Source organism: Ursus maritimus, unplaced genomic scaffold (genome assembly GCF_017311325.1).
Source record: "Ursus maritimus isolate PB19 unplaced genomic scaffold, ASM1731132v1 scaffold_26, whole genome shotgun sequence".
NCBI classification, from domain to species: Eukaryota; Metazoa; Chordata; class Mammalia; order Carnivora; family Ursidae; genus Ursus; species Ursus maritimus.
The window spans coordinates 42,586,735-42,599,323 of NW_024425119.1; the positions used below are offsets into that span (position 1 = coordinate 42,586,735).

Below are 12,589 nucleotides of genomic sequence, written 5' to 3' on the forward strand. Positions count from 1 at the left end.
CGCTCACAACCCAGGGCAGCCGCCCTTTCTGCCCAAGGGTCCAGTCCCTGTGCTTTATTTAATAAACCACCATTTTGCAGCAAAGAAGTCTCAAGAATTCTTTCTTTGTTGTCGGCTCCGGACTCCACCCCACTGAACAACCTCACTGATAGCCCACAACCTAGTCAAGTTTGTTAGGTTTGGGGGCTGGGATTAAGAAGAGCTTGGTAAAAATGTGATTCTTCAAGTTCTGTCCTTCCAACTCTGTTTGTTTGGTAGACTATTAATGACCAGAAAATATGTATGTCACACTTCTAGAAAGACGGAAAAAATGCTGTTTAATTCCCAATGTGTACCTTTGTGGGGGGTTTTAAGTAAAAAATGAGAATCTGCACTGAAAAAGAAAATAATGATCTCCATCTCTATTGGTTGTTAAAGGAAAATATTATTTGGTAAGTTGCTTCCCAGCTAGACTGTAAGCTCTGTGAGAGCAGAGATTACACATGTTCTCCACTCTGCTCCTGAGCCCGGCACAACGTCTGGAAAATGAGAGGCGCTCAGTCTAGTTGTTGAATGACTACGGATCAATTTCACAATAGAGGAAGCGAAAAATCAGGCTGTAAGCAGTATGTATTTTTAAGGTCTCCGTCTGTAAAAGATGATACATTTACACGTACCTATCTCGATGTATGTGCGTGTGTGCAGGGACATGCATACACACAGGAAAACGCCATAGGGAGGTGGAATTATAGATCATCTTCTTTTTTTTTTTTACTTTCCTAAATTTTATAAATTTTCGTTACAGGTATGTATTGTTTTTATAATCTAGAGAAAGATCTTTAGACAAAGAGGGAAAGAGTAAGGATAAAGAATAAAAGATAGGTGTGCCTGGGTGACTCAGTGGGTTAAGCATCTGACTTGATTTGAGCTCAGGTCATGATCTCAGGGTCATGGGATTGAGCCCGGCGTGAGGCTCCGCTCAGCACAGAGTCTGTTCGAAATTCTCTCTCTCCCTCTCCCTACACCTCTCTCTCTCAAATAAGTAAATCTATAAAAAAAAAAAAAGGGGGGGAAGAAAAGATAAAGGATGGCAAATGAAGAAACAGTTGCTTTTAGGAGACAGGTTGTTTAATCGTAAAGACGTAACTGGTAGGATTTCAAGTTTCAATTTGGGAAGACTCCTGTCACCCCTCTGACCGTTCCATAAAGATGAAAACCAAGTCTACATAGTCCGGCAGCCTTCAAAAGCGCCGCAGCTCGGTCTTCACATGAGAGATGAATTTGAGGGATTCTTCATGGCTCAGAAAGCTCAGGATTGCAAGCTTCCCATACACTTCGAGATAATCGATTCTCTCCAGCCCCTAGGCTGGCCTCACACGTGATGCCCTCACCTTGGAAGCTTCCCCGCTCCACTAGCACGTGGTTTAGTTCCAGCCTATGTCAAGACCATGAAACATGATGCTAGTGCTAGAATTTTCCTGGGCTTTGGTCTGGATATCTGCTCTATAACCTTGCCCTTCCTCCACGTTTCCCAGACTCTCCTTCCCAGGCCTGCTCCAGGCTTCTTCTCCAACATGCCTCGATCAACCCCCTCTCTCAATTTCAAGCATCCTATAGTCTTTCACTACCTTCTTCCCTAACTTCCTCCACCATCTCTTCTTGCAAGGGCTCATAAGGTGCCAGGCTCTCACTGTCAACTTTCAGCTTCATTCTGCCTTGGGGTGTGACCTATTCCAGGCTGAGGGGAGGGAGGTCCTGCTCTTATGACTCTCTCCATTCTTTCAGTTGACACCCCAAACGTTCCCTGCATACCCCACACGCTGGTCGGGGCCCTGAGACAGCACTCAGGAGCAAGCTCTCCACCCATGGAATGATGGAGAAGAGACTGAGTGGCCATCCCCAAACCCTGCTGCTTCAGTCTGATGAGAGCTGGGTTAGTGCAGTGCAGTCAGCCTCTACCCAGGAAGTTAGGCGACACAAGGAGCAGAGCATCTCGGGTGTCTTCCTAGGGATTGGTGATGCTTCTTGTAATGTCACCAAAAGACCAGTAAGAGCAGCAAACCAGAGTGGCCTTTCTCCCACAGTACCCAGAGTTGTGCCGAAGAGTAAATGGGGAAGGGGGCGACCTCCTGCCAGCAGGCTTTGGAAAAGATAGGCAAGGATTTATTACACTCTCAAGTGTAGGAACTTTAAAATTAGTCTCCTCCAAGGCTTGAGACCAGGGCTAGGGTATTTCAGAAATCAGATGGGGTGAGCGTAGGAGATCAGATCCAGCTCAAGAACGTGGAAGCCAGGTCCTGGCCCTCTTCTCGGCCCATCAGAAAATGTACAGACGACCTCTCATTAGTCCAGCCCTGATCTGACTTCTGGGGTGTGGGGAGATATGTATAATCTACAGTGACTTAAAAACCAGAATTTTACCATGCTCAAAGACATGCAGATGGGATTGGATTGGGGCCTGAGGAAAGGAACAGACACTCCACCGCAGCTCTCAGTTCCCCTGCTTCCTTCAGTGGCTGTCTCATTGTCCCTGTCCCCCCTGGGGTTGGGTTTCAGCTTTCTGGGAACAGCCGGGACATGCCAGTGTAAGAGCAAGCATGCATCTTCCTCGATCCTAATTTTACATCCATCGGGAGTGAAGTCCGCTAGTGGCCCTGCTACTCTCGCTTTCTTACCTGATGAGTGAGTTTGGAAGGAAGAACAGCGCATGCACAGCTCCACCCCTCCGTCTCTTAAGATCTGACTGTTCCTTGCAAACTGATATTCTGCTCTCCTGTCTCCCATGAGGGGTCTTACCACATAGGGAAGGCCATGAGGACCCTATATTGTGTCTGCCCAGGTGGGAAATCTGCCCTAATCCTGAGGTCCTGTATTAGGAAACCCATTCCATCAGGGGTATAAACTATATTCTCTAATACCTGCTTTGCTGGTAATAAAGGCAATACGGGCGCTCCATTTGCTCATTCTTTCATCTTATTTTTTAATTGGCTCAGAACCTGGTCAGGGAAAAGAAGGTGTTATGCCTTGACCCCTCCAGACTCCAAGAGCTGTGCTTGCAGTAAGGGAACTTGCTGTGTCTGGCTGGTATGAGGGTTGGAGAAAAGGAGCCGCAGTCCCAGCAGAATCTGTTCCCTTGACGAACCACAACACCTTCTTTTTCCAAGACTGGACCCCAGAGGCCTGCTCAGAGGCAGGGAGGATGGATGGGAAGACCTCCTTGGGAGTGCGGGTCCTCACTTAAGCAACATAAGTACTCTTGGGCAGACCTATCACAAGAATCTGGCCAAATGGATAAAGGAGAAGCCAAGACTATGGAGTCTCCTTTATACCCACAAGTGAACTTCTAGAAGACCACCACCCACACCTGATTTCTCACCACTCTTGGACCTCAGCTTATTCTATGACCCCTTGAATGAAAGCCAAACACCAGAATGTGAAATACAGTGCAATTTATTGAGAAAAGAAAGTGCAACACAATCATCACCAGAGGATCCAGAGCTGGGGGAATTAAAGGGGCAGAGGTGAGTTAGGACATGATGCCCAGAGGTGGGGACGGCACCCTGAGAACCAACAGTCCAGAGAACTTGACCATTCACCCTCTAGCATCCCCCTCCTCAACAGGGCTGAAACACGGCTGCTTCAGACCATCAACTCCCAGTGAGAGAGGGAGATGGGCCAGCGTGGGAACAGGCCAGGCTGGGAAGGCCCACCGTAGTTTGGGCTCAGGTACTGGTACCGTCGTCAGGGACGTCGTCATCTGGGATTAGCAGCTGGACCTCCCTGGCCTAGGAGAGATCTTGGGGATGGAGGAGCCAAGAAGTTCAGCCCCTTCTCCGGGGAACTCGAAGAAAAGCAAGGTTGGGGTTGGCAATTGTGGACGCCAAGCAGAGTGGGAAGTGCAGGGGGCAGGCTGAGAGGGACGCGGGCGGGCACGGACACTTAGCCCCGGACGGTCACTTGGAGCAGTGCTGGCCCGAGCTGGTGGTCTGGGAGAAGCGGATGCCGATGCTGCCTCCACTGCCAGACCGATAGCCGCTGCTTGCTGAGGTCTGGATGCCGCCGGAGCCAGAGCCAATTCCGCTCTGACTCACCGAGCTGCTGCCACTGCTGCCGCTCTGGTAGCCCCCACCGCGGCCACCACTGACCCCGTAGCCGCTGCTGCCGCTGCCACTGCTGCCGCTGACCCCTCCGTAGCCCCCACTACTGCCTCTGCTGCTGCTGCTGCTGCCGCCGCCTCTGTAGCCACCGCTGCTGCCGCCGCTGAACCCTCCACGGCTGCCACCAGAGCCGCCGCTGGTGCTGGTGACGTTGCTGACCACCGCTGTGGAGAACAGGCACTGCGTTCAGGCAAAGGCCCGGGTCGGGATCGCAACTCTACCCGCTTGGCTGTGCAAATGTCAGAAAGGTGCTCAGCTTCCCTGAGGCCTCAGCTGGGGAATGATAAGAGTGAGCCTGGCCCTCCGGTGTCCCCCGAGAACAGGAGCCGGCAGCATCCACAGAAGTTTCTGGTTCCCCAAGACCACAGGCATTTTAGCTTTGGCCTCAGAGTTTCCCTGCTTATGCTAGCGGGGGAGAGTGTGGCCACAGCCAGAGACTCTAGCACTGTTTGGTGGCCTGGCCTGCTGGCATGGGTCAAGCTCTCCCGCTGCGGGTCAGGCAGTCAGGATGTTTCTGATCACCCTTTTTGCATCCCAGGGAGAAAGTTTTTGAAGGGCTACTTACAAATGCTCACAGCGCTCTGACACTCTCCAGACATCCTAAAAAGGAAGAGAAGGAGATGTGGATTGTTTCTGCCATGAGTCATTAGCCAACAGCTGAGGGTTCATAACCTTGGGAGCCACACCTCCCTATTTCCCTACGAGGGGTCAAGCCCCCAGGGGAAGAAAGGCTATTCCAAGTGCCTCCATGACCCCATCCCGCCAGGGAAAGAGGCTGCTTGGGGGGAGCTGAGGTGTTCAGGAGCTTCTCCAGCCACCCTCCATTTCTCCATCTGTCCATCCTCATTCCTTCGTTTCCAGACCATTCGTTCCAGGCCAACTGCTCAACACCCCTCTCCCAGTTGGTTAGCCCTTCGGTGGTTCAGATGGGTAACATGTGAGAGGGGCTGACACTCAACACATGAGGAGTTTGAAAATGTCCTGCCCACACGACTCATCGTCCTACGCCTCGTTCTTGTTCATGGAGCAGGCGTGTCCACGTACCTGAGCAGACAGGGAGCATGTCTGCGCACCTTGCCAGTGTGGGCCCCACTGTTGTCGACCACTCCATCCTCATCCCACCATTCCCAGTACATATAGCACCATCATCCCTCCCACTCCTTTTCATAGAGACTGATAAAAAATCCTTAAGGTTCCTTCTCACACCTGAGTTCTGCTTCCTCCATCAGATTGGGAGCTGCCTGAGGACAGAGGCTAAACGTAGGATGCATAGAGCAGCTAGTCAGTAGAAAGATCTCTCAATCCTTGACGGTCCTTTGGCATCTGATATCCACTCGCTAAGCCCTTACCTGCTTCTTGCTACTGTGCTATATCCCCAGAGTATGTGTGCGTCAGCCACTTTCCCTGTGGACTCGGCCCCAGGAGTGGAGGGCCAGGACTGTCTATACTGTGCTGTCCAATAAGGTAACTGCTAGCCCCATGAAGCTAACTAAATTTATTAGAATTAAATTAAAATAAGTGTAAAACTCAGTTCCTGTGTGGCGCTAGCCACATTTCAGTACTCGAGTGACTAATAACTACCGTATTGGACAGCATAGAACATCATCTCAGAACGGTCAGTGGACCGCACTATAACTGTCGTTATAACCCCAAAGCACTTTTCCTTGCTCATTGCCTGTAAGGGGGGGTCAGTAGAGCTAGGCAATACAACGCTGTTGGCCACGGTAGATTGGAGAATTGGATGATCTTGATTGACCAAACAAGGGGCGTGCTCGAATGCCAAATTCTGTCATTCAGAAGATTCCTTACCCTTTGTCTGGGTTGTCCTCTCCAATCATCTTGCTCTCTTTCTTTGTTATCAAAGGTCACTCTAAAATCCTACCTGGAGAATGCTGACCCCACAGCAGCCCACCTGCACTCCTCGCCCTCCAGCAGCTTGCGGTAGGTGGCGATCTCCACGTCCAGGGCCAGCTTCACGTTCATCAACTCCTGGTACTCTTTCAGCAGCCGGGCCAGGTCATCCTTGGCCTTCTGGAGGGCAGTCTGCAAGCCTTGGAGCTTGGCGTTGGCGTCCTTGAGGGCCAGCTCCCCACGCTGCTCAGCTTCAGCAATGGCCGCCTGCAGGTTGGCATTCTAGGGCAGGGAGAGGGAGGAGACCAATTAGCAGAGTGACCAAGAAACAAACAGCTGATCTTTCCTGAAAGTTCTCTTCCCCGTTCCACATCCCTCCATCCCCTTCCTTAGAAATCACAAGGGTACATGCCCAGAAAACAGAATTCCATTTTACAGTTGGTCAATTTATCTTTGGTCCATTGAAATTAACTCATGTCTCATCAAGAAAAGGAAGACTGCTTTGCTGGTAAAGGTAATAGTGGTCTAGTAACTGGTTCTTTTTGCAAGACTGTGAAAAACTCCCTTACCTAATAAATCACTTTATTTCAGTGATACAAATTAGCCATTGAGGTTATGTGAAGCACATAATAGTTCACTGAAGGCAGATTCTACTGAAACCGAGTGTTTAAGGCGATCCCTACAGTCGCAAGATTTGCTGGGAAAGCCAGAATGAGCAACCATCTCTCCTTAGGGAGCTTTCCAAGAAGCTCAGATTCGAGGAGGAATCTCAGGGAGAATGGACTCTCCCAGCTATACCACATGTGACACCATGAAAGGACAGAGAGAGCGTGTGGCAGAGACACAGCTGTTGTTTCTCTTTCTCTCCAGGGCCCAGAAGACCCCCAGGATCTCTCCTTTAGGTACAGACCCACCTGCTTCTTAACATTCTCAATCTCGGCCCGCAGCCTCTGGATCACCCTGTTGAGCTCCATGATCTCACTCTTAGTGCTCTTCAGGTCATCCCCGTGCCTGCCAGCAGTGGTCTGCAGCTCCCCAAGCTGACAGAGGAGAAACCAATCAACATGGTCTTGTAGTGTTAGAACATTCTTGGTCAGCAAAACTTAAGCCTAGAGTAAGGGAGCAAGGAGAAGGCTCCCACCTTGGTCTGGTACAGGGCCTCGGCCTCCGCCTTGCTTCTCTGGGCGATGTCCTCGTACTGGGCCTTGACCTCGGCGATGATACTGTCCAGGTCCAGGCAGCGGTTGTTGTCCATGGACAGGACCACAGACGTGTCACTGACATGACTCTGCATCTGAGACAGCTCCTATGGGGAACATGGATGGTCATTTTCACCGTCCCTTGGTCTCAGAAGATGCTGGGAACGAAGACATCCAAGAATCTTCTGTCAGCAGAAATATCCCAACAATGGGGCCAGGAATGGGACAGTTAGAAAAATAAGCTTGCATTTCAGGCCTGGCTGTAGGCTAAAGGATCCCAGACAACAAAGTTAAAGGAAAAAGTAAATGTGCGAATACAATGAGGTTGTCAGCCTGAGCGTATCAGCCAGTGAGGCCGACTGTGTGGGTTTCCATGGGACTACGGTGGGGGGAGTACCGTGAAGGAGCTAGCTAGGATACTGGTACAGGAGTCAGAGGGAAGGTGTAGAACAACATGGACAGAGAGCAGAGGGAAAACAAAGACAGAGAGGGACCCTGGCCCTATGGCCCATGTCCATGCAGGCTGGGAGAGCTAAGTTAGCATTTCCCGGGTGAGGGCATGGCTGAGTTCTGAGCCCTGTTGCTGCTTTTGGGGGTGTTCTGCCACTTGAATAACCCCTAATGTCCTACTCGGGAAGCATGTCTGAGAAGATGCAGACGAGAAGGCTCTGGAGCTTGGCAAACCGAGGAATCAAGGAATCACCATCTCATAGAGGGTCCTCAAGAAGTTCAGTTCGTCCGTCAGGCTGTCCACCTTGGCCTGCAACTCCACCTTGTTCATGTAGGCCGCGTCCACGTCCTGCAGGGTGTGAAGGCAGGACATCAGAAACCCAAAAGAATGACCCACTGTCCCCCAACCACCCACAGCTCTTTCCTAAGCCTTCTTCCTTCCTCTTCGTCCTTCCCCTGCCCTCCTCCTAATTTCCACTCCTCACTTTCCCTTCTAAGTCAAAGTGGTTTTCTTCCCTTTAGTTGCCTTGACCAATTAAACCCCAATGCTTTCACAAAATATGAACCATATTAGCAAGGCATTGGCATAAGTGTAGAAAAATCACGTTTATCTAACATGGGACTTTGGGTTTGGGGTACTTAACCAACCTTCCGAATAGAATGAGGCTATTCTTCTCACTACCTCGTCTTTATGATGACTGGTTAAGTCAGCTGCAAGTACTGGAGGACTGCTATTATTAATAACACCCAGGGTGCACTTGTAGCTAAAAACCTTGATTAATGCTACACATAAAACCTTCATTATTAGTTCGCATTACTAATCAGTTCACTAATCACAGGAACATTGTAAGATGTCTTCCTCACCAACAATGTATTTAGAGCAGCTTCCTTTGTTTCCAAAAATGTAAGGAGAACTGTAGACCCCACACACAGCGTAGGGTCCCTATGCCCCAGGGCAGCTGACTCCATGGCGTTAGTGCCCAGAAATGGAGCCTCGACTGGCTCTTCCCAGCTCTCTTACCTTCTTGAGCCCCACAAACTCGTTCTCAGCCGCATTGCGCTTGTTAATCTCATCTTCATACCTGGGACAGAAAGAAGCACGCGTCTGGACAGTGACATTTCAGAAGTAAAAGGAAAAAAATTAAAAAAAAAAAAAGAGGATTCCAAGCATCAGTGCAGAATCCCCTCACCCAGAGACAGGACCAACTTCATGGGCATGTGGCCTGTGCAGTTCCACAGGACCTGGGCTCAGAAGGTCCTCACGTTCCTTCACTCTAATGCTCTGCTGGCGCCATCTTGAAATTCTTCTTTTTTAACAAGGGCCCTGCATTTTCATTTTGCACTGAGCCCCCAGAATTATGTAACCAGTCTGGCTTAGAAGCCGTTCAGAGCTGAGACCGCTGCCTCACCCTTCTCCGCCCCAAGTCCGGGTGACAGGCTGGAGTGTGGGTAGGCAGGATGGGAGAAGACTTCGAGGAGCCCGACTTCTTGCCTGGCTCTGATAGACATCGCGAAGAGCAACGGGTGTATATGAGACCCAGAGAGGTATTTGCTCAGACCGGGTTTTCTGCCTCTGCTCTGTTTCTCTTTCCATTAATTAGAGGTGCTTCTTCTAAGAATTTGGGGTAAGAATAAACTCCTGTCTTCTGAATGCATCAAGTTTATGAGAATCCTGCTTATGAATGACTATAATCTCCCACCAAGGGTCTAGATTTCATGAAGATTGAAAAATGGAATGGTTCCAGGAGAAGAGGTTTCTGAGCAATGGCAATCTGAGTTGCCACTGGATTCCCGGAGCTCAGCCGAGAGCCTAGGTGCCCGGCAGGCTTATGCGGTTGAACCAGAATGGGGTCTCCCCAGAGCAGGTGTGCCCACCCCTGTGGGTCCTGATCCCGGGGATGTCTGGAGCTCCTGCCCCACCTCGAGAGGCCCAATTTGCTTCTCGCAGACCTCCGAGGGCATCCACTACAACCCCAAACATGCAGCAGGAGGCTGATTGAAACTCCAGAGACAGGGTATTGGACGCACTGAAAGAGTGCTTTACAGAGTGCGGCCCTAGACCATCTGGCAGGGACCCCTGGCAGCTACGGGGCATTCGGACTCCTGGGACCTGCCCCACACCTACTGATTCAGAATATCTAGGACCGGAGCACAGGAATATGCATTTCTGACAAGCTTCCAAGGTGAGTCCTATGTACAATAAGTGGAGGGCCAGCTCTCCATCCCAAAGGGCTTTTAACTCTGGGTTGATCCTCTCATCCACCTGGGCCAGTGCAGAAGGGGGTCCCTGGAGCCTGAGATATCTGTCATAATCAGCCACCTTGAAGTCTCCCTCCCCACCTTCTTGCCCCCTTCCTCTCGGTCATGCCTCACTCAACAAGTCGATCCAAGAGTATTGGCGGAAGGTACAGCCCGGAACAGTCGAAATCTCAAGTTGGGGCTACACCTCCCTGCTAATCCCCCAGAAGGGGAAACTCCCCAGTTGAGGCCCTCACTTCTTTTTGAAGTCTTCCACGAGGTCCTGCATGTTCTTCAGCTCTCCTTCCAAGTTCCCTCTCTCCCCCAGAGCCAAGTCCAACTGCCTGCGCAGGAAGCTGATGTAGGATTCAAAGAAAGGCTCCAAGTTGTTGGGCCCTGAGCCAGAGCCTGTGGTCTGCTGCTGGAGGAGCTCCCACTTGGTCTCCAGTACCTTGTTCTGCTGTTCCAGGAACCGTACCTGTATCAGGTAAAAAAGGAAAGGAAACAGCCTCTTGAGTTGGGCAAGTGGGGCCACACATCCCAAATAGTGGAAATGTGAAATGAACCCAGTTCTCCAATCTGCAATAGCTTCTGGGTTTTGTTTTGTTTTTTTTAAGTGAGAAGAATGGGAATTTAGACGAGAGAGCTACAATGTGTTGTTTACTCTATACCTACTAATTTCACTTATTCTATCTCATTTAGTCCTCGCAATGACCTATAAGGGAGGTGTTATTATCCACTTTGTAGATAAGAAAACAGTCTCAAACAGTTTAAGTTGCCCAAACTGACCTGGCTACTAGGTGACCAAGCTGAGAGCCACAGCCAGCACTGCCCTAGTCTACGGGGAGCCTTCAGAACACAAGTACAGATCAGGATAAAGAAAGTTATTTGCAATTGTTTTTTAAGTGAAAATTTTACCTTCCCGCAAGCAGTGAAAACAGTCAACAGGGTCTAACTTTTCCTAAGTTGTTTCATCTTTTCCCTAGTTGTTCCCCCTTTCAGTTACTCAGCTTATGGACGACCTGGGTTTAACTTCAAACCCCAGGCTCATTCCCAGACCTAGCACACCCTTCCCTGCCCCAGCATAGACGGCTCAAATTAATATCGGCTAAAACACAGCACCATTCAGAAGGTAAGTCAGTTGCCAGCACTCATCACTGAGAGGCAAAGTTTGCACTGATGCAAATTTGATTACCAGCTAGTTTAGATTATCAAGAAGTTGCCTTTCAAGAGAAATTGAATGTTAGCTATAATAATTTCATGGCTAATGCCCTGTTCTTCAAAGGAGAACAAACATATTTGGACCCTCACTTCGTTTTCTATAGTCCTCTTCCTAGAAGGAAATCAGGGGCTGGGATCCTTTCCCTGTTTCACAGCTGGGAAAACAGGGCCTGAAGAGCCAAAGAGGCATGCCCGCTGTCCTGAGGGCCCAAGGCAGAACGAGGACAAGAAACCAATACCCTTGCCTGTAAGCCTGGCAGATCCCACTGGTGTCTTCCTATACCAACACCCTGGGCAGCCAAAACCCTCCATGGCACCTCTGAGCTTTGCCCTCACCTTGTCGATGAAGGAGGCGAACTTGTTGTTGAGGGTCTTGATCTGCTCCCGCTCCTGGGTCTTGACTTGCCCAATCTGGGGGTCGATCTCCACATTGAGGGGCTGCAGGAGACTCTGGTTGACAGTCACTTCCTGGATTCCCCCAGGGAAGCCACCAGGACCAAAGCCTCCAGGCCCACCAAAGCCACCGGGCCCGCCAAAGCCACCAGCTCCACCAAAGCCACCAGCTCCACCAAAGCCACCAGCCCCTCCAAAGCCACCAGCTCCACCAAAGCCACCAGCCCCTCCAAAGCCACCAGCCCCACCAAAGCCACCAGCTCCTCCAAAGCCACCTCCCATTCCTCTGCCACCACCAAAGCCACCACCAAAGCCACCTCCATAGCCACCCCCAAAGCCGCTGCCACAGCTGCTACGCCCTCCCCCAAAGCCACCAGCCCGGGAGCCGCCAGCCACGCTGATAGAGATGCTCTTGCCTCCGCCGGCTCCCCCGGAGCGGGCCACACAGCTCATTCTGCTGCTGCCGGAGACCACGGCGGAGCGGCCCGAGAAGCCCTGGCTGCCGCCCCCAGACGTCCTGCAGACTTGTCTGCTCATGGTGAGAGAGCTGGGAGGTCAGCTAGCAGTCACTTAGCAAGAGCTGAGAGGGGTAAGGCCGAGGATGGGGACAAAGCGGAGGCTGGCCTTTATATACCAAGGAACTAGGCTTGGCACAGGGGAAGGCAAGCAATTAGCTGAGAGTCATCTTGGGTTTGGTTTGCCTCCCAGGCAATAAGTTACTTCTAGACTTGCAACACACCTCAAAACTAATCCTCTGGACCAAAACGACTTTGCTTTTTTAGCTTAATCACCCAAACTTGCCGCAGTTGACAAAAGACTGGAGCTCTCCTCCCTTCTTCCCTGTGATTTCCTCAGGGGGCTTAGGGAACTCAGACAGCACCTGACCCAGCAAGATGAATTGGGTTTTGACACCAGGGGATTAGGAGCCACTGAGCTCCACGACACAGGGGTGAGGACCAGACAACTTCTTCCATGTGAGCTGGATCCCTCCCAGCAATGCCAGAGTGCCACGGCCCAGCAACATGTCATCTGTGCCCATCTCTGCAGAGAAATGTCCAGAGGAGGGCTTGAGGTAGGGGGATGGGGAGGCAGAGGTGCTCT

At 50.9% G+C, this 12,589-nt stretch overlaps 1 protein-coding gene across 2 annotated transcripts; it reads right to left on the reverse strand.

Annotated features, from left to right (window-relative positions):
• Positions 1-3,932: 3,932 nt before the first annotated feature.
• Positions 3,933-12,093, reverse strand: LOC103675659 (keratin, type II cytoskeletal 2 oral-like). Of its 2 annotated transcripts, XM_040641927.1 has the most exons (10): positions 11,764-12,093; positions 11,432-11,694; positions 10,132-10,352; positions 8,658-8,718; positions 7,890-7,985; positions 7,129-7,293; positions 6,902-7,027; positions 6,049-6,269; positions 4,702-4,736; positions 3,933-4,300 (listed from the first exon to the last, which is right to left on the reverse strand). In XM_040641927.1, exons 1-10 carry the CDS (start codon positions 12,023-12,025, stop codon positions 3,933-3,935), a joined length of 1,818 nt encoding a protein of 605 aa, XP_040497861.1. In that variant the 5' UTR covers positions 12,026-12,093. The 2 variants fall into 2 exon arrangements, with proteins under 2 accessions (XP_040497861.1, XP_040497860.1); XM_040641926.1 differs by having other exon boundaries at positions 11,432-12,093.
• Positions 12,094-12,589: the final 496 nt, after the last annotated feature.

What these genes read in the sequence shown, in the direction of transcription:
- LOC103675659 (XM_040641926.1), bottom strand. Translation starts at nt 12,025, where the DNA reads ATGAGCAGACAAGTCTGCAGGACGTCTGGGGGCGGCAGCCAGGGCTTC. An exon ending in TTGAGAATGTTAAGAAGCAG is followed by an intron (nt 6,270 to 6,901) that starts GTGGGTCTGTAC and finishes TCCCTGCCCTAG; the next exon opens with AATGCCAACCTGCAGGCGGC. An exon ending in TCAGAGCGCTGTGAGCATTT is followed by an intron (nt 4,301 to 4,701) that starts GTAAGTAGCCCT and finishes TGTTCTCCACAG; the next exon opens with CGGTGGTCAGCAACGTCACC.